The 22,706-nt window shown below is 36.3% G+C and overlaps 1 protein-coding gene across 1 annotated transcript; it reads left to right on the top strand.

The window, feature by feature from the left end:
• Positions 1 to 382: 382 nt before the first annotated feature.
• Positions 383 to 21,694, top strand: LOC132120946 (mediator of RNA polymerase II transcription subunit 24-like). Its single transcript, XM_059530164.1, has 26 exons — positions 383 to 540; positions 737 to 879; positions 2,857 to 2,928; positions 3,214 to 3,252; positions 3,340 to 3,413; positions 3,520 to 3,743; positions 5,276 to 5,387; positions 5,774 to 5,924; positions 6,010 to 6,123; positions 7,038 to 7,091; positions 7,276 to 7,358; positions 7,504 to 7,590; positions 11,138 to 11,249; positions 12,343 to 12,485; positions 12,596 to 12,633; positions 12,992 to 13,074; positions 13,217 to 13,395; positions 14,159 to 14,258; positions 14,427 to 14,602; positions 14,746 to 15,010; positions 15,097 to 15,278; positions 17,194 to 17,287; positions 17,472 to 17,571; positions 19,173 to 19,253; positions 19,413 to 19,561; positions 21,095 to 21,694. The coding sequence occupies exons 2-26, from the start codon at positions 754 to 756 to the stop codon at positions 21,209 to 21,211; spliced, it is 2,955 nt and encodes a 984-aa protein (XP_059386147.1). The 5' UTR covers positions 383 to 540; positions 737 to 753; the 3' UTR covers positions 21,212 to 21,694.
• Positions 21,695 to 22,706: the final 1,012 nt, after the last annotated feature.

Below are 22,706 nucleotides of genomic sequence, written 5' to 3'. Positions count from 1 at the left end.
TATGATTAAGAATACAAATTATGTTGTAAACACCGTTGTATTTTCAAAATAACACTGCACTTGGAAACCTGTATTTTTAAGAGTGTGTGGAGTATATGGGACATTGATTTTATGCTTTCACTTATAACATGATACTGAATTAATTACTCAGTTATTATGAGTTAATTATTACCATATACGCGTATTATTTATTTTTATCAAATAAAACCGGGGTATTACCGTGATGTCGTGTCAAGACATGGTATTACTTATGATGTTACATACGGTATTTTTATAGTGAAAACTCCTATATTTACACTTTCAGCGTTTCTTCTAAATCAAAAGTACAACGCAACACAATCTCTCGTCCAATCAAGAGATGCTACATCAGATCTCCCAATCGGATGGATCTATGCTGCAGCAAACAGACAATGTCGGCCAATCAGAAGACGCGATCTTACAGAGCAATATGGCGGCGTTGTGGTGTAGGGAATTGTAAATGAACAAAAAACTAATTCGTTTACTGCATAAACTACTACTACTATACTAGACTATTTTGTGGTAAGCGGGATTTTAAAAATAAGAAATCATAAATTTACATTTTATCACATTTTTACACGTCAACTATATACTGTTTACGACAAATATGTGTTTTTTTATTAAATGAGATTGGTTATTTGACGTTCTCCTGCCATACACTTGGATGTGACTTTAAACTCAGTTTCTACGGATGATTAATTGATATTTTGATCTATAGTTTAAGAAACAGTCAGGATGAAGGTGGTGAATCTGAAGCAGGCTATCCTGCAGGCGTGGAAGGAGCGCTGGAGTGATTACCAGTGGGCCATTAACATCAAGAAGAACTGTCCTAAAGGAGCCACATGGGACTACCTCAATCTAGCAGGTCATACTTAAATGTTTCACCTCATACTCAGTAAACAAATAAATGTATCATATTACGCACAATCCTGTTTGATAATTTTGAGGACATATGCACATGCTTATGTTTTAAGTTCTGATGTATTGTAATGTATTGTATTGTGAGTTCTGTGTATGTTTTAAGGAATGATCACCAAGGCTGCATTTATTTGATTAAACATACAGTATAAACAGTGATAGTGTGAAATATTATTACAATTTAAAATATAATTATATAATTATATGTTTTCAAAATATAATTTATTCCCGTGATGGCAAAACAAATTTTTCAGCATCCATTACTCCAGTCATAAGATTTATATATATATATATATATGTGTGTGTGTGTGTGTGTGTATATGTATATGTATGTATGTGTGTGTGTGTGTGTGTGTGTGTGTGTGTGTTTGTGTATGTATGTGTGTGTGTGTGTGTATATATATATATACAGTACAGACCAAAAGTTTGGACACACCTTCTCATTCAAAGAGTTTTCTTTATTTTCATGACTATGAAAATTATAGATTCACACTGAAGGCATCAAAACTATGAATTAACACATGTGGAATTATATATGGAATTATATACATAACAAAATAGTTTGAAAAAACTAAAAATATGTCATATTCTAGGTTCTTCAAAGTAGCCACCTTTGCTTTGATTACTGCTTTGCACACTCTTGGCATTCTCTTGATGAGCTTCAAGAGGTAGTCACCTGAAATGGTCTTCCAACAGTCTTGAAGGAGTTCCCCGAGAGATGCTTAGCACTTGTTGGCCCTTTTGCCTTCTGTCTGCGGTCCAGCTCACACCTAAACCATCTCGATTGGGTTCAGGTCCGGTGACTGTGGAGGCCAGGTCATCTGGCGCAGCACCCCATCACTCTCCTTCTTGGTCAAATAGCCCTTGATGCCTTCAGTGTGACTCTACAATTTTCATAGTCATGAAAATAAAGAAAACTCTTTGAATGAGAAGGTGTGTCCAAACTTTTGGTCTGTACTGTATATATATATATATATATAATATATATATATATATATATATATATATATATGTGTGTGTGTATGTATATATCTGTGTGTGTGTGTGTATCATGATTTTAAGAATGTTTGGAAATGTTAACTGATATTTCCCTTTGACACATAGATATAAATAACATGATCTGCCAGAGGTTCAGTAATATCCAATAGAAAAAAAAACTGTACAATATGCTCTTTGCTATCCAAAACCCAGTCAGAAAACCGGCAGCCCTCCAGAGTTGCTGTTAGATAACACTCTGTTGTGTAGTTGTTAAAGGGTTAGTTCACCCAAAAATGAAAATGATGTCATTAATTACTCACCCTCATGTTGTTCCAAACCGTAAGACCTTCGTTCATCCTCAGAACACAGTTTAGGATATTTTAGATTTAGTCCGAGAGCTTTCTGACCCTCCATTGAAATATATGTACGGTATACTGTCCATGTCCAGAAAGGTAATAAAAACATCATCAAAGTAGTCCATGTGACATCAGAGGGTCAGATAGAATTTGTTGAAGCATCGAAACTACATTTTGGTCCAAAAATAACGAAATTTAACGAATTTATTCAGCATTGTCATCTCTTCCGGGTCTGTTGTGAGCGCTTTCACAACACTGCAGTGACGCTGCTGATGTACGATGCTGCTGACGTGTTATCTAATCGTTATTGGGTGCACCAGAAAGGACTTTTAAATTAAATGTTCCCTCCTGGTAGAATGAACTGCCCAACTCAATCCGAGCAGTCCTTAGGCATCTTCAAGAATCGGCTTAAAACACATCTCTTCCATCTTTATTTGACCCTCTAACTCTAGCACTCTCTATTCTAATTATATTCTTAAAAAAAAAAGTCTAACTAGCTTTCTAATCTTTTTGTATGTATAAAAAAAAAAAAAAAAAAAAAAAAAAAAAAAAAGACTAAATATGATTAATGTTTCTCCTGATACAGAAGCAGGCTATGATTGGCCCGTCACCCAACCCTCTGATCCTGTCCTACCTGAAGTATGCCATCAGTTCACAGGTGAAAATATAAGTCATATCAGTAGCCTAATAAAAGCTTTTTTATTTGGCATGTTGATTATTACGAAATGCTTTCTTGACTTATCATAGCTTGTTATTTGCCATATTTGCTTAAAGAATAAATGCTCAGAAAACATACTGTTTGCCAATAGCAAATTTTTACAATGCCAGGAACTGTAAACTTGTGCATCACTGCACCAATAGGTGTCAGTGTGTATGTACTATTGGTCCAGCACAAGTTCTTGACTTGTTTTTAAAGACATGATTTTCTGTCTCCCACTTGTAGATGGTGTCATATTCTAGTGTGCTGACTGCAATCAGCAAGGTATATGTGTTTTTTTTTTTTTTATTATAATTTTCATTAAATTGAATTTTAATAATACCCAGACTATGTTCATTTGTTCACCCACAGTTTGATGACTTTTCACGGGAATTATGCATCAAATCATTACTTGAGATTATGGATATGTTCTCAAACAGACTCAGGTATCCGTCTGTCAAATAGTTGCATCTTTCCATGCAAAAGTCATTGAGATGCAGTTTTTCTAGGATGCAGGTAATATGTTTTTTCTCTTGTGTTTTCCACCTGAAGCTGCCACGGAAAGGCAGAGGAGTGTATCGGGCTGTGCCGTGCCATGCTGTGTACCATGGTTTGGCTCCTGCAGGGCTGTGCGTGGTACTGTGAGAGACTACGGGAGTCCGGCGCTCTGCCTGTGTTAGAAAACAGTTTGAGAGCCTGCCTGGGACGCATGACCAATCTGTTACACAGCACCAAGAACAGAGCCCTAGTGCACATCGCACGCCTGGAGGAACAAGGTGTGTGTATTTATTAAGGATTTACAATAATAATTATCTTTATAACATTTTTACAAAGGTTTTGTTGCTTTTATAAAATTAAGCAACATTGTGCATAATGCTAATTCACATTATTTGGTGCTTTTTCATTCATGAATGAATCAGAATCACGTTTATTGTCAAGTACTGTATATATACATGTACGAGGAATTTGTCTTGTTAAATTGGTGCTGGACAAAGACAAAAACAAGAACAAGAGTCTCAGGTCCTTTAGGAATTGTCGGTGGGGGGAGTGAATAACCAGCACTCTCTTACCGCTGTCAATACCATGACTGAGGTGAGACCCTTGAGCAAGGCACTGAACCCCCAACTGCTCCCCAGGCGCCGAAGCAAGATGGGTGTGTTCCGGGTGTGTGTTGTGTGTTCACATCTGTGTGTGCGCACTTGGATGGGTTAAATGCAGAGCACAAATTCCGAGTATGATTCACCATATTTGGCTACACGTCACTTTACTCGCTCGCTCATTCAAATATCTAAATTGAACCTAGAGCACACTGTTTTCCTAAATGCATGTTAAACTTTACATGCAGAGATGTTTTCGCTGCATTTACTGTGAACTCAGAGCCTGAATAGACCAGATAATGAATTGCTTGTGTGAATACAGTGCCATGCTTTGCTTTGAAACACAGCACATTACTTTTATTTAATTAAATTGGAGCTTTGATTTGATAATCAGTATTGATTGGTAGGTTGATTTATTGACTGATTTTCGTTTCGTCAATGCTCTGAAAAATGTTCTGAATGTAAATTAATGTAACACTTTCATTTAATGTTGACCCATTTTCCAAGTACAAGTAATAACAACAAAAACATTTCTTTAATCTAAAACCACTAGTACAATAACACTTTGTATATTATATTAACAGTGTATTTAATCTAGTATTTATTCAAATTAAGTATAAATCTTACCAAATTAGTGTATGTTTTGTATGTATTTTCTTTAATGTAAAACTAGCCACAGTGTCATTCTAGACAAATGAGTAATTTATACACTGTTTAATCTCGAATTTCACAATATTTGCATTTATTTTTGTACTGTGGTTTTTTCATCCAATTTATGAATACAGCATACTGCTGTTTATTGCGTAATGCCTGCAGTTTTTTCACTTACTATTAAAAGAAAATTGTTTCTACATCACAGGACTCAATAAGTAGTCATTTAGTATTCCATTCCCAAAATAACCTTTTAATGACTGTAATGCGCTTATTAATCAGTGTGACTCAAAAAGAGAATTGAGGGGAGAAATTAGTCTTTTCACAAATCATTTATTTTAAACACTCTCTTTCGGGAATCAAATTGCTAATTTGTTTGCATCACCAATCACTTGTTTTTGTAGACTTAAAGATAACATTTAACATTTGCCCACATAAATTTATTGTTTATTAAATGACAATGCATTATAAAAAAAAACATTATATCATTATAATAATCTAATAAATGAAAGATGCATTATATCCCATTTAAACTTCCATTTCTTCTTTTGTCTCATAAGCATCCTGGACCAATGTAGAGCAAGCTTTGCTCAAGTTGTCAGAAAATCTCAATGCTGTGACCAATCAGACGCTGAAGGAGGATCTTGAGGAGTGTGTTTCATTGGTCAAGAGGTGAGAATCCAGAAAGAACTCTGACTCACTGTTTGAGGCGCTGTTATGTGAGGACTGGACAATAAATTGATTGCTCGCAAAGATATTGCCTGACGTATATAAAATTAAGCAACTTTTGAAAAACACATTGATTTTAATGCAGTTTGTCCATTAAGTCAATCAGCTAGTTTCACTATGAAATCCTGAATCCACTTCAGCAAAATTGCTCTTGGATACTATTTCTACTTGTTGCTCGCCATGAAAATAGACAAGGAACCAATCAATAAATCAATAGTTTGTAAATGATTTAAGTGTTAAAAACTACATGATTTAAAAGCTAAATTAATTTGTTTGTGATATTCTTTGTGTTTAATTTTTTATAGTATGCATTCTTTGTTTTTTCATAGCATTCCTCAGATATTGTCTCTTCAGAGTGATCCACCGGTCCACACCTCGTTTCCTTCAGTCCATGCCTTCATCATGCTGGAGGGAACCATGAACCTCACTGGAGAGACACAGCCATTAGTAGAGCAGCTCATGATGATCAAGAGGATGCAGGTGACTCCAGACACAAGTGTCCATATTTGAGATGAAGTGTTGTATGTGTTTTTTTTCAATGTGTTTTTGTGATCTCTCTTTGTAGCATATTCCAGCTCCACTGTTTGTGCTGGAGATCTGGAAGGCCTGTTTCACTGGACTCATTGAATCTCCAGAGGGGAACGAGGAGCTGAAATGGACAGCTTTTACTTTTCTAAAGGTCTGTTTGAGTCACCAATCACTCTTGAACTTTGGATTGTGATATTCATTATGTTAAAAGAGGCTACTTATAGGGATAGTTTGCCTAAAAATAAAAATGATTTCGTGATTTATTTACCTTCATGCTGTTCAACACATGAGGCCAGATTCACAAAATCTGCTATTTTCTTTTCTTTGAAAAAAAAAAATGCATTCCTGAAAAGAATGTTCTTAGACATCATCAAATATCTTCTTAATGCATTAATCATTAGAGTACCCATGTACAGGATGCATTTACTATATAGAGAGTGCAGGAAAGACAGAGCTCCATTATAAAAAATTACAATTTAAAATACTTTGAAAATATGTTAAAATGGATGTTGAGTACTGAACTCAAGCCAAAAAATTTTTTAATAAAGTAAATCAGTGTGTCTTCGGCAAGAGAATCAGTAAACCCCACAGCTTTTCTACTTAAGAAAATAATTAACTTTAACAAACTTAATTACTTTCAAGACTTTTTTTTAACCTAAAACTGATCTTGATAAATGTCTCTCTTAAGAGTTTTCCATCTTGAATCAGGCTCCTGCATGACTGACAAGTGAGGGTTTTTTTTTTTTGTCATCTTTGAAGCGTGGTAGCATCTGTCTACATTTTTTGTCATTATATGGAAAAAGCAGCATCAACTTCTCTTTCTGTGTTTGGAAAAAAACAGTCGAGCAAATTATGACAGAACTTTGCGTGGGGGGGGGGGTTTCCTCCAAATTTTTTCTTTTTCTTTTATTTTTTTTTTTATTATTATTAGAAGAACAAGGCTAATTATCCTTATTATTGTGTTTTTGTTCTAGACATTATTTTTGCCTGTTTGTAGTTAACATAGTCAAAACATTAATCATTGTTTTTTGTTTGTTGTTGTTATTTTTCACATTGCATTTTCAGATTCCTCAGGTTTTACTAAGGCTGAAGAAGTACCCACAAGGGGAAAAGACGCAGGTACCGTTATTTGACTGTTTACCTCACCTTTATCTACAGGGTGTGAACTGTTTTGATTCCAGTTCCAATTTGCTTCGCTCATCACACCTGACACCTTAAATGTTTGCCCTCAAAATTTGTCATTTCACATCGTCCAAAATGTTAATTACTCCATCTGACCTGCCCATGTTTGTTAATTTGTCAGGATTTTATGGAGGATGTGAATGTGGCGTTTGAATATCTTCTGAATCTCACTCCACTGCTGGATAAAGCCGACCAGAGATGCAAGTATGTCAATACCTCATGTATTAATTGAGTAATTATGAACTTATTTTATTGAAAATGTCTGACAGTGCTTTTAAGCTATTTATCAATACCATGGTGTTCGCTCAACTGGTAGAGCATGTTATAACACTGTTGTGTGTGTGTGTAGCTTTGACTGCTTGAGTCTGTTACTGCAGGAGTGTAATAAACTGGGCCTGCTGTCTGAGGCAAACACCAGCAGTCTTACTGCAAAACGGTATGTTGTTTAAATTTTTAAAAATATGTTTTATTTGAAAATGTGACAACATGCATAGAAGGAAAAGACTTGTTTGGGGGCAGTCATGACCTAATGGTTAGAGAATCATGGTCGTGGGTGCGAGTCTCTGTAACGGAAGGGATTGTTGGTGGGGGGAGTGAATGACCTTCCACCCTCAACGTCTGAGGTGAGACCCTTGAGCAAGGCACTGAAACCCCAACAGCCTGGGCACCACATTAAAAATAACTCCCCATTGCTGCAGGGGTGTGTGTGTGTGTGTGTGTGTTAGGGATGCAAACGATTAATCGATTATCGGTTAATTGTCGTTAAGAGATTGATCAATTAAGGCTGTCGATGGTTGGTTAACTGATTTAATGTTGGGCTGCGTGCGGCTCATGTGCAGAACACATGCGAGCGGCTGTGAGCGATGTGACTGTATATAATATAACATTATCATTCATTCACAGTGTACTAATTAAGCTTTTAATGTGATTTAAACTTTAAAAGTGCATTAAAATAGAAACAACAAAAAAAGTTCTTCAACATGAAAAGCAATAGTAATGTAGTAATTAAGTCATTTCATCAGATAACTGCGCTTTGCATGGCTGTGGGACACAGGACCCATAGTCTACAACTTGTTAATTTGTTCCTACGACTTTTTCATTTGTGGCAATTGTCCACACTTCGTTCATTTTGTTCCCTTAATAACCCATGATTTAACTGAAACAAGGGAACAAATTAATAAATAGAACGAATTCTTAATTCATGAAATATTTCATTTCTCTTCCCATGTTTACCACACACAGTAAGAGATGCGATTAAAAGTGAAAGATAATAAAAATAAACGTGTGAAATTAGAGGATTAGACTGTGAAGATTTAAGAAAAGAAACCGGAAAACAGAACAAAGTCACATTAATGAAGGCTATATCTCGAATGGCATCCAGAGGCATGGTCACGATCTAACATTTTCATAACCCTGCAAAAAAGTTTTTTTATATATGTCTCCTCTGTTTCGATCGCGCTGGAACCTGGTGCACATATATTCTAGCGATTCAAACTTACATCGCAGTCTGTTCAATATCAAAATAATAAATAATGTCCTCTTTTCCTTGCTTCCTTGCTTTTAAATAGCTTATAAATGCATGCACGTTATACTTTCAATTTTGAACAGTGTTGGGAGTAACGCATTACAAAAGTAATGCATTACAGTAACACATTACTTTTTTGCTTTAACGCAGTAATGTAAGGCATTACTAATCAATTTTCAGTAATATTTTATTCAGTACATGTTCAGTAACGCTTGCGTTACAACACACTTTTTTAGCCCAAAATTTAATTGTTCAAAAGAAAAGAAAAAAAAAACAGCAATACGGTAACGAATCAAAAATTAAGGAAAATAAGTTCTATTTCCTGTTCGTGGTCAGTCAATAGCTGCTTGTGGTGTTTGTTTTGCATTAAAATAATTTCTGCGTTTTATTTCTCCCCTAGAAACCTATAATTTCTATAGTTTTAGTTCAAAGCAGCTGGAGCTTCCCCCGTCAGAAGCTCTGACAGAAAGGCTGCGTGTGAGGCTGACAGAGGCGCGCTGTTTAATGTTTGAGATGTGCTGTTTTCCTTAATGCATAACTTGCATTTCACAGGTATATTCTCCATCTGTAAATGTTAAAAAACCAATGGAAATATTCGCATTTTGCTGTCAGAAGTGCATGAGCTTTTGCTTTAGCGATTCTCCGCTAATCTCCACAGAGTTGAAGAACGAGCTGTGCACATGCACGCCAAACAGACATAGCTCAGTGAAATACAAGCGCAACAATTCTAATGTATACATTTTGCTGAAATATTTACAGTTGAACATTAAATGTGACATATGTACAGTGTTTCCCACAGAATTACATTCTATTTGCGGTGGTGTGGTGTTTGGGGACCGGGGGGGTTGGTGATTAAGTTAAATATATAGTTAGATATATAAATATATCTATCATGTATATTTTTAGTGACAAGTACAGATTTCCATTGCCAACACTTAGTGTCAGATACCTTAAAGGGATAATTCACCCAAACATGAAAATTCTATCATCGTTTACTCACCCTCAAGTTGTTCCAAACCTGTATGAGTTTCTTTGTTCTGTTGAACACAAAGGAAGATATTTGGAAGAATGACAGAATCAAACAGATCTTGGTCCCCATTGACTTCCATAGTAGGAAAAAATATATACTATGGTAGTCAATGGGGACCGAGATCTGTTTGGTTACAAACATTCTTCCAAATATCTTCCTTTGTGTTCAGCAGAACAAAGAAACTCATACAGGTTTGGAACAACTTGAGGGTGAGTAAACGATGATCATTCATTTTTGGGTGAACTATCCCTTTAAAGACATTGCTATTGCTACATTGCTATGCCATTGCTACACTTTCTATGCTATGACTGCTCCACAGACTTCTTGTTGCAAATTTTGCTCACACACAAACCTGGACCTGGAGATGGACACACACACACACACTCAAACTCACAAACATACTGACACACTCAAACACAGGCTTACACACTCAAACATTCAAAAAGACTCACACACACAGACTCAGACACACACAGGCTCACACACACACCAAACTGGACCTGGAGGTGGACACACACAGACTCTGACAAACACACACACAAACCTGGAGATTGAGGTGGACAAAAACCAACACACACCAACCTGAACCTGGAGATAATAAAAATATAATGTCTAGTCTGGTGGCTGTGATATATATAAACCTACCAACGTCCGTTGCCATGATTTTTGGAATGACTGATCGCGAGAGAAAAAAATGACGTTTTAGTCGCATAACATCGGTTAATGGAAACGCCGTCATTTCGCAATAGTTGTGATCGATATTAAGGAAAAAAACACAAAAGTTTTGCGCGAATCTGTAATGGAAACGCGACAGCGCTTAACATAGACTAACTTCTCAGAGTTATGTTGAGCAACAGTGTTCATTACTAACCATTCAGATCGTGTTCGAAGAGGAGGGGCTAGTCGTGCGTGCCTCCGTTGTCAGTTTGTGAGAGGGAGGGAGCAAGCAGCGCGCAGCTCTACAATAAAATACAATTGTACCCATATTAAATAGTTAAAAAATCTGAATCAATCCGTGGTGGTCAGCGTTGATATTGTGGCGGGCCGCCACAAATTAATGAATGTATGGGAAACCCTTATGTAGAATTATTTTTTGCACATCATGTCATGCCAGTGACTGCTGCCTGCAATAGATGCATTTTGCAGCATTATGGTTAACTATTAATCGATTAATTGATCGTTAATTTAAACGACAATCGATTATGGAATAAATCGATATTTTACATCCATAGTGTGTGTTAACTTCTCAGAGCTGTGTGCTTGCTTGGATGGGTTAAATGCAGAGCTCATATTCCGAGTATGGGACACCATACTTGGCTACACGTCACGTCACTTTCACTTTTTTTTTATTGTCTTTCTCTTCGATTTTTCCTTGTTTATTTATCTCTGCGTTCCATGTTCTTTTTATTCTTCTTTTTTTTTTGTCAGGACTGAGGACAGAGAGCATGCGCCCAGACTAAGGACAGCAGAGAACGCAAATATTCAGCCGAACCCAGGCCTCATCCTGAGAGCAGAACCAACCGTCACCAACATCCTTAAGGTTCTCAGTTGGTTTTATATTATTTTTAGGGCTGTCGATTTAACACATTAATTTCAATAATTAGTAATGGAAAAAATAATGTGTTTAAATAATTAACGCATTAAATCCACCTGACCATCTCAGACCTTTGTAGGTAATAGAATATAGAATGTTGTGAGAATGTCCTTAAAATTCATGTTATTGTGGCACAATAACCTTGTGTGAGTTTTTGTCTCATATTTAGGTCATATGATATAGTTAAGCAATATCACATGAGCAAAGAGTGCAATAAAGAGTGCATGAGTTGTTATATTTTAGACATAATATTGCCTGTTTTTTCCTGATTTTGCCTACAAAAATATTAACTATAAAACCACAATAGAACTTTGTGCATCTTGCAACAAACAACAGTTTCATTTATGAATGAATCAGTGTTTTCAACAAATTGAGTAAACCAATGGTTTAATGGCTCATTCACAAATAGAGCCATTTACTTCATTCCTGAAATAATCAGCCATTTGAATGAATCTAATGAATGAATGACTCAATGATTTTCTCGGTAAGATATTTACCATCACCAACTGGATGCAAAAAAAGCTCTATTACTCAAACCATGTATTTATGCATGTATTGCATCAATAAAACTTTTTTTTTGCATTGCAACAATTAGAATTTAGAATATATATATATACCATTCACCCCCTAACTATTGTCTCTATCTTCCAAATAGGTTGAGTAAATGGTTTCATGCTTTTAATGATATTTATTTGATAACTAACTTTCTGAATAGCACTTTACAATAATGCATAAACTTACACTAACAATAAATATTATTGTAATAGTGTTTATTAATCTTAGTTAAGGTTAGTTAAAATACTGTTCATTGTTAGTTCACATTATCTCAGGTCTTTGAGTAAATATTAACAGAAAAAACTTTTGACTGTAATAATGTATTAGTAAGTGTTGAAATTAACATTAAGATGAATAAATGCTTTAGAAGTATTTTCGTTTTCAGTTCATGTTAAATAATAAAATAAACTAATGTTAATGAATAGAACCTTATTGTAAAGTGTTACCATTTACTCACAGGTTTTCCTCCTTTCTGGTTGTCTAGACAGTGGATGCGGATCATTCAAAGTCTCCTGAGGGACTGCTGGGAGTTTTGGGTCACATGCTTTCAGGAAAGAGTCTTGATTTGCTCCTGGCTGCAGCGGCAGCAACTGGAAAACTCAAGTCGTTTGCTCGCAAATTCATCAAGTAAGACGATATGAAAGAGAATGGATTCACTACATCAGGATTAGCTTATATATTTAACCCAAATAAATACATGAACAGAGTGTCTAGGAAATTTATATGTTCTCTTCCAGGCTGAATGAGTTTCCAAAGCACATCAGTGGAGAAGGATGTAAGTCATGTGCTTTATTTTGCTATGATTACATCAAGCCAGTTAATAACTTAATTATAGTTAGGCTTATTTGTTGAAAGATGACATCACGAGACACTTCTAATTGTCATCTTTGTGTATTATTTTTTTTTATGATAACGGAAAATTAAGTACATTTTCTCCTCAAGTATTGAGGTTTGTTACCACCACAGTAACTAAAGAACACATTTTAAGTATGTACAATTGCTCAAGCATTCACATATGCAGTGTGAACTTGTTAATTATTTTTAGCTTTAGTGTGTGAGAATGTGTCAGTATTTAGTTACTCACCGGATCTGAGAGCAGTTTCACTTATAACATCTGTGAATGTACTTTTTAGCAAAATCTGCATCAGTGCGAGCCCTGCTGTTTGACATTTCCTTCCTCATGCTGTGTCATGTTGTTCAGACCTATGGGTCAGAGGTCAGTCTCCACACACACACACATATTAAGTATACAGAGCATCTGATAAAGTTGTGTAACATTCTTACATAATTCATAACCACATCCTGCAGTGACAGACACTTTAGTGTATTGATTACATCCATTTCCCATATCTGTCTAGGTGATTCTTTCAGACCCCAGCCCATCGGGTGAGACACCCTTTTTTGAGACATGGTTGCAGACATGCATGCCAGAGGAAGGGAAGACCCTGAATCCAGACCACCCTTGCTTCAGACCTGAGTCTGGGAAGGTGGAGAGTCTGGTGGCCCTGCTTAATTCTTCCTCTGAGATGAAGCTTGTGTAAGTGCTGCTACACATCGTCACACTAACATCTTGGTGTTGACATACAGATCTGGGCCAGTGTGGGGTGTGTTAAATGCATTAATAATTTTAATGCATTGTTTTTTCCATACTTATTTGCACCAAATTAGCTTTAATCAAGGTTAAATAAACCCTTGTATTTTTATCAGAGAAATATGTACATTAAGACTTCACTAACATTTGTCTTTAAATGACTCCGTTTAAACAACTGCCTAAATATCATATAACATGGTAGTTAGTTTAAATTATAAGTGTTTCCTTTGAATTTGGAAGCTGGAATTTGAGCATTTCTTTGGCAGGCCATGCCTACCAAATTTGACTTGGGACCTAAACCAAACAAAAGGGATCCAAAGTCCCGTACTTACAGTGTATGTACTGCATATGGTGAAGAATTCGCATCTTCAGACCTGGGACAGGGCAATCTTGAGAAAACTGTTTTAATAAATGAAAACTTCTAGTTCAAATTAATTGTTAAAGTTGAGATTTTTGGGCAGTTAATGAGCTACAATTTCTGAATTGATGTTTATGCAGTTTTAATAAATAGGAGAAGCTTTTAGTTAGTGTGTGAATGTTAGTGTGGCAATGTGGTATTTATTACATAAGCCCTGCACACCTTGTGTTTTTGTCTGTTCTGAGTCGACAAATCATTATCTATTCATTTATTGTTCTGCAATTTTTTTCAACAGTCTTAAGGATCTGTTAGTCAAACGTGATCTCTCTCTCTCTCTCTCTCTCTCTCCAGTCAGATGAAATGGCATGAAATATGTCTCAGTACACCAGCAGCTATACTGGAGGTTCTGAATGCCTGGGAGAATGGAGTTTTATCAGTGGAAGCTGTTCAGGTGAGGAGGTTAATGGTGTCCTAACAAAAAGCATTTTTAAAAGCAATAAGGCGCTTATTTTCACAGAGTTATATGACAATTTGAAAAGATCTTAATTGGAACATATTGTAGGAATACGGTTTAATTTTTAATGAACTTTAGAAGAAGTCTCTCTTTCCGTTTTTGTAGAAGATCACGGATAACATTAAAGGGAAGGTGTGCAGTATGGCCATCTGTGCAGTGGCTTGGCTGGTGGCACATGTTCGGATGCTGGGATTGGATGAGAGAGAAAAACCTCAGACAATGATTCGTCAGCTCATGACTCCCATGTCAGGAGAAAACACTTTGCAGTTCTACCATGAGCGGTAAGGACTCTCTGCACACAGTTGTGAATTGCTAGTTGTTGTCATAATTGATTGAAAGTAAATTTTGCATAGCTTGGTCCTTGAATATTATCCCTAAATATCCCTCAAAGACTGGTATTTTCCCTCTCTGTCTCTATCTCCAGTGTGGTGATCATGAGTTCTATCTTGGAGCACATGTGGGCTGATGTATTTCAACAGACAGGACTATCCCTGCGGCCAGCAGTCGAAGGTCAGGAGCCCATTCCATACCGGAACCTTCTCCCAGCCCGCCAGCCCATCCGCCAGGTTCTGCAGACCCAGTTTAGGGAGGTTCTGGAGAAGGGCTGGGTGGACTCACATGCATTCCATCTCTTTGAGAACCTGCTATATATGGGAGGGGTTTTCTGGTTTACTAACAACCTGGTTAAGGTAAATGTGTCTGGGTTTCCACTACTAAGGATTATGGGAAATTAACTGCATCTGTTATCAGACTTGGTTGTGTATTCATGTTGTAGGAGCTTCTGAAAGAGACCCGTAAGGAGTGGGCGTCTCGAGTGGTTGAGTTGCTGTACAGTATCTTCTGTCTGGACACACAGCAGATCACCCTCACCCTGCTGGGTCACATTCTGCCATGTCTCCTCACAGACCCTGCACACTGGCACAGCCTGGCAGACCCCCCAGGAAAAGCCCTTGCAAAGTATGAGCTGCAAATTTATTTAAATTATTATTATTATTATTTAAATTGCATAGTGCATTAGAAGCATGGTAAATTAAGACACATTACACACTTTAGGTGCATGTAAAGCGATAACCACAAACCAAATTCTTTGTACTTATTTACATCTTATCATTCAAAATCTGTGTGACCCATTTTTTTCCATGCAGTATTAAAGCATACTCAAGGATAAATGAATGTAAGATGCATTCTAGGCCTTAATGCTAAAAGTTCTAGAGAATCTTAATTGGCAGTTTTGTGATATTTGTATTCGAGTGTAAGTATTTGCTCACACATATTTAATTGTACACATGATGACTGATTTTAATTATGAGTAATATTATTTTTAATATATTAAGATTATCTAACTTAATAAAAATACTAAGAAATACAATTAAAGTCTGTGTAAAGCTATATTAAATGTATGTTCTGAGTTTGCACACCACCGAAAAATTTTAGAAAGATAAAATAAAAAAACGGCAAGTAAATAAAATAATTATCAAAATTGTAAAAAAAAAAAAAAAAAAAAAAAAAGCAGTATTCTCTGCTCTGAAACACTGGGGGCGTGTCTGTTGTCTGCGGCTGAAACCATGCCCATGGAAATCATCAGCTCTCCATCAACGTGGCTCTTCACAAAATTAATCCACCTCTTTTTGATATCATCGTTTTTAGAAAATGTGTATAATGAGATATAATAATGAGACCAAGCTGTTTTATAAATATCGCAACCAGTGACTCGTAATTGAGTGGGTGAACCACTGATGCTAATAACTGATAGTTAAGATTTCAAGCCTGCCAAAAAATCCTGAACACAAAAATAGTGAAAAACTCTTTAAACGATTTAACTCCACAATTCAGTACTACATAGTTCACAGTCTTTGTAACGTGTTTTCAGTAATACATTTCTAGCATTTATAATGTGTTTAGAAACAATTCTCTGAATTTCTTTTATATGGATTTTAAAACATAAAATGAATTCTGTTGCAGCCATTAATAACTTTATTGGTTTGAGTAGACAGTTCTTGACATTTTTGGAATCAGAAAATAAATCGTGGTAAATATAGTATCCCAGTTTATTTTTTAATAAAACGTTGGAAAACAAGCAGCTTTGTCATAATTACAGCAGAAAAACAGAGGATCTAACTTAAGTTAATAGGGGGGTCTTTGAATGTTATGTTAGACTATGAGAGGGCCTTTGAGTCGGATAAGAACCACTGCTGTGGCTTCACGATGGTGAGCACCAGTTAAATGTTCCTCAGAGATTGTAGAATTCTACTTTATAATTACCACAGTGATGCATTAATGCTGTATGATTATTTTGTTCCAGTTTGGTTATTAGTGTCTTATCTTTTACAATATCCTCTGACACTGACATCTGTATACTTCCATAGTTCACCCCATTTTCAACACCACAGGAAAATCCATATTGTGTTAATATGGAAAGACAGATGGAGCCTCACCACATAACTCTTTACATACTTTGATCATTTGTTTTGTTTATGTAGAAAGGATTGGTTCATAAATGAATGACAATTTTATGTGTATGAATTCTTTTGTCTAAGATTCAAACGGACATCTGTTCTGTTAGATGTGGAGTTTTCAGGCTTTTTCCTTCTTGGCTTCTCTTTCCATTTTTGGAAATTTTTACTTAGTTACAGAAAGTTAAATCACCATTTTAAATGAGGTTAAACTTACTTAATAGAATAAATCTCCCTTCATCTGACAGATTTTCACCATCTTTAATGCAGAGAAATCAAATCTTACATTTCAGTATCAGTATACTAGCATCTAGAAGTTAACCTCAGAAATAATAGACAGGAAATAAAAACCACAAATGTCTCATTTTAATTTCACAAGGCCTTTATGAAAAGTTGATGATGATGATGATGTGTTATAGGTTGTCAGTATGGTGTGCACTCAGTTCTTACTCATCTCATCATAAGGGTCAAGCATCAGCACAACAACGCAAGAGACAACGTGAGGATATTGAGGTCTGTCACAGAACTCCGTTCTGTGTATTCTCTCACACAATTGCATAATTAAATATGGATTATATTCAATACGGATTATATTCTTAATGCCTACCCATTAAGAATATAATGCTTACTATTTAAACTCAGCCATGATTCACTTGTGTTATCCGTAATTAATACACTCTTCTTTTTTTGGTTATAGGATTACACCAGCCTTTTTCCTTTGGATGACACACAGCCATCTAAACTGATGCGTCTGCTCAGCTCCAATGAGGACGAGACTGTCATGCTGTCTAGTCCAGGTCATTTCCTGTCTGCCTCACCTGCCACAAGCTGCCCAAATACAATAAGCAATGAGCTGCATTTAAATCATTTTTTAACTTCCCTCTGTATATGTATTTTTTTATCTATTAGTCAATCTAGAAACTGCAAATGCTGCAAAAATCCCCACAAAAAAGCAGCAAAGCTTGCAATTGGTTTGAGCTTCCTGTGGCAGTATCACTCAATATGCAAGCTTACTGTTGCTTAACTAGAACAAATACACTCACCTAAAGGATTATCAGGAACACCATACTAATGCTGTGTTTGACCCCCTTTCGCCTTCAGAACTGCCTTAATTCTACGTGGCATTGATTCAACAAGGTGCTGAAAGCATTCTTTAGAAATGTTGGCCCATATTGAGAGGATAGCATCTTGCAGTTGATGGAGATTTGTGGGATGCACATCCAAGGCACGAAGCTCCCGTTCCACCACATCCCAAAGATGCTATATTGGGTTGGGATCTGGTGACTGTGGGGGCCATTTTAGTACAGTGAACTCATTGTCATGTTCAAGAAACCAATTTGAAATGATTCGAGCTTTGTGACAAGGTGCATTATCCTGCTGGAAGTAGACATCAGAGTATGGGTACATGGTGGTCATAAAGGGGATGGACATGGTCAGAAACAATGCTCAAGTAGGCTATGGCATTTAAACGATGCCCAATTGGCACTAAGGGGCCTAAAGTGTGCCAAGAAAACATCCCCCACACCATTACACCACCACCACCAGCCTGCACAGTGGTAAAAAGGCATGATGGATCCATGTTCTCATTCTGTTTACGCCAAATTCTGACTCTACCATCTAAATGTCTCAACAGAAATCGAGCTTCACAAATGCTTTGCTGCATACCTCGGTTGTAACGAGTGGTTATTTCAGTCAAAGTTGCTCTTCTATCAGCTTGAATCAGTCTGCCCAATCTCCTCTGACCTCTAGCATCAACAAGGCTTTTTTGCCAACAGGACTGCCACATACTGGATGTTTTTCCCTTTTCACACCATTCTTTGTAAACCCTAGAAATGGTTGTGCGTGAAAATCCCAGTAACTGAGCAGATAGTGAAATACTCAGACCGGCCCGTCTGGCACCAACAACCATGCCACGCTCAAAATTGCTTAAATCACCTTTCTTTCCCATTCTGACATTCAGTTTGAAGTTCAGAAGATTGTCTTGACCAGGACCACACCCCTAAATGCATTGAAGCAACTGCCATGTGATTGGTTGATTAGATAATTGCATTAATGAGAAATTAACAGGTGTTCCTAATAATCCTTTAGGTGAGTGTATATATATATATATATATGTATGTATGTATGTATAAAAAAACGTACTGTTATGAGAAGTGTCTGGAAGCAATGGCTGTTTAGTCACTTTCACTGAAAAAAAAAAGAAGGAAGAGCCGGAAACGAAAGTGTTGATTTTATTAACACAGTCAACGGAGAAAAGGGAAGTTAACAGGATTTAATATAGTGAAATCTAATTTGATAGATACTGTGACAGTACACATTTCCTTTTTTTTTTCTTGTACATTACATGTAGGTCAATAAGAACTCATCAACTCAAAGTAACTAATGTTCTCTTTTCTAGGTGACCGTTCCATGAGCAGTTCACTGTCTGCCTCTCAGCTGCACACTGTCAACATGAGAGACCCTCTCAACAGAGTGCTAGGTTTGTGCTGTATTTCTGCTGATCATTTAGTGCCACTAGATAGATTAATAACATGGTGTTACCATCTGGTACTGTCTTTGTTCCACCACCATACTACTTATTTACAAGTCATGCTATTAGAGTCAAAGGAGATTCTTGTCTTTTTTTTTTTCTTTCTAGCAAATTTGTTCCTGTTGATTTCCTCTCTGTTGGGGTCTAAGACAGCAGGCCCTCACACACAGTTTGTTCGGAGCTTTATCGAGGAGTGTGTGGAGTGCATAGAGCAAGGCAACCGGGGCAGCATCTTGCAATTTATGCCCTTTACCATGGTGAGGGAAGCATCTTGTACTTTATGCATGCACAGCACTCACACTTAAATACTTTGAGTTTTCTAAAAGCACTGCACAATTAGATCACGATTTCTGCTTCTCTTGATTAGATAAGCATAATCATCGGTGAGATTGGCCCATTGGTTATTCATCCGAAATCCTTTTTGTTTGTTTTTTGTCACACTTTATGTTAAGGTCCAATTCTCACTATTAACTAATTTGGTCCTTATTGTTAATAAGTAAGGTAGTTGATAAGTTTAGGTATTGGGTAGGATTAGGGATGTAGAATATAGTCAAGCAAGTACTAATAAACAGCTAGTTTGTGTTAATAATAGCCGTGTAATAAGAAACTAGTTAATAGTGAGAATTGGTCCCTACACTAAAATGGTAACTTAAATGTTCAACCAAAACATCAGTAAACCATTATAGAAATTTTCATCAGTAAACCCATTATAGAATCATTTCAGTGATTCTGAAGGTGTAAAGTTTATGAAAAATAAATGAAAATATATATGGTAACACACTTTATTTTAAAGACCAATTCTCACTATTAACTAGTTGCTTGGTAACATGCATATGAATTACTATCATATTTGTTTTTTATTAGATATTTTATTTTTATTAGTTATAGAGCACATGTTAATGCCTTATTCTGCATGACCATATTTTCGATCCTTTAATCCAACCCCATACCTAACTTTAACAACTACTTTAATAGTAATAAGCAGCAAATTAAGAGTTTATTGAGGCAGAAGTCATAGTTAATAGTTAGTTGATAGTGAAAATTGGACCTTAAAAAAAGATACATATAATTGGCTCTAAACATTCATGTACAAAATTATTCAACCCCCAAAAGTTTATAGAGAATCTTTTATTCTTTATAATGTTGCCTCTAAGTGCATTCAAGCTTCTGAGGCCTCTCTACCAGAATCTTGGCCAATTCCTCATGTGCAAAAGCTTTCAGATCACTTATAAATTGCTTTAATGAGATTTATATCTGGAGACTGAACAGGCCACTCAAGAACATTCTATGAGCCATCTTTCAACCAAGCTTCAGTAAATTTGGACTTACATTTTGTAAATGTAATATTACATTTTGCAATAAATAGTAATGTTTGCCCTGCTGGAAATTCCTGTGATCATCAGCTTTAGTCTCTGCACTGAAGGCATCACAATCTTTGACAAAATGACCCAATACTTCAAATAATCCATGATGTCCTTCATACAGTCATGATTTCCACTTCCTGCAGCAGCAAAGTACTCCCATAATAAGTCTGTTCCACCTTGTTCTTCTGCTCATAAGCCTTTTTTTGCACCAGACCTATTGCTCATCCATGGGTCAAAAAAGTTCCGGTTCGGTCTCATCACTCCAAAGTTCTATCAAAATGGATTTTATCATATCATTCAGCAAATCACATGCAGGGGTGGTGTCATTTTTGCAATAATCATGATAATCAGTTGAACCATTATAATTCAGCCCTAAATAGTAGCATGAAAAGTCTTTCACAAACTAATTTTAATTTGTCTTCACAGATTTCAGAACTGGTGAAGCTTCAGGCGCTGGCAAAACCCAGAACTGTGCTGTCCATCACAGACCTGAGCCTTCCACTGGGCCGGAGAATGGCAGCTAAAGCAATCGCTGCTCTGTAGAGGACATTCACTCCAAAAGCGCACCTGGAAGAAGACGTGGTTTTAGTAGGTGTGTGACCGAGGAAACTGCTTCAACCTCCCTCCCTAGGGGAGAAGAGACTTTTGTCCTCATTATTTACATATGATTCCTGTAACTGCTGGTGAGCTATGATGTTGCATTTACGTCTGACATTTTGAGGACAGCTCATTATTAGTTCTGATTTGACATTCATGGGCGTACCTGTGAACTAAAACTGAAGCTGACTGCTGACTGCTCACATTAATTAACCATTTACTTCCATCAATCACAAGTAAACAGAGTAAAATTGTGGTATGATGTTTGGTTTTTCTATACACGTTATCAAAGTTCATATAGTATTGCCTGTTTACAACTTTTTTTGTGTTTTTATAAAAAATGCCTGTGATTTGGATTTCCTGCAAAATATGAAACCTCAACATTGTATATTTTTAGTAAAATGCCAATAAAATGGTGAAACTGTTGTAGATGCTTCTCTATGCCACTTCTTTTGTTAAAATTTTACTTCATGTGGTGCAATTTATGCCTGTCAACAAACATGAGCAAAAGTGTTTGTTCAGCTGTGGTTACGGGTTAGATTTCCACTGAAGTCAGAATTATCTTTGGTTTCACACTATGAAATATTTTTACCATAAGATATTATCTATGTACATAGGAAACACTAATGGGTGTGTATCGTATCATCTATTGGTCACAAGTTCTCAAACTGTTCTTTATTTGACGAAAATAAGATTTACAAAATGTGTTCAAATCTGTGTGTGTGTTTGTGTGCGCGTGTGTGTGCGCGTGCATATATGCATGGCTTATGGCTTTTTAGCAGGACTTTCAACTGAACACAAGCATCCTGTACGCTAATACAGGCAACCTATAATATTACATCATATTTTATACACAAATTTTGAAGGCATCCAAATTATCATGATTAAAACTTTGCTGAAAAACCTGCTGTACACAAGCTGTTCCATGCCTTCTGTCTGATTTATAGTTTAAACTTTTTTTTACCAAGTAAATGGCTGTTTATTATAATTTTAAAAACATCTAATACCTGGCTGTTATGCTCATCTTTTTGCTGTGAAATCTTTTTTGATTTTTATAAAGTAAACGTAAGAACTATTGTATTGTTAGTAATATTTCAAGGTCAACACCTGGACCCAAACAACTTAGGTTTACTTGATCATCCAAGTACAATTTTTTAGAAAAATCCTTTAAAAACGTGAATATCAAATATGATGCATCAGGCTTTTGAGGAATTTTTATTTGTTATTCTCCCAATCAATTCCTTGAGATTGATTCATTGATCATAAAACTAACTGCTCCAAATTAAACTTGGGGAAGTCATGGCCTAATGGTTAGAGAGTTTGACTTCTAACCCTAAGGTTGTGGGTTTGAGTCTCGGGCTGGCAGTACCATGACTGATGTGCCCTTGAGCAAGTCACTGAACCCCCAACTGCTCCCTGGGCGCCACAGCATGAATGGCTG

This window comes from Carassius carassius, chromosome 39, assembly GCF_963082965.1.
Source record: "Carassius carassius chromosome 39, fCarCar2.1, whole genome shotgun sequence".
Classification (NCBI taxonomy): domain Eukaryota; kingdom Metazoa; phylum Chordata; class Actinopteri; order Cypriniformes; family Cyprinidae; genus Carassius; species Carassius carassius.
Note: the sequence above shows the minus strand (reverse complement) of the source record. Positions and strands in the feature narration are given on the sequence as shown.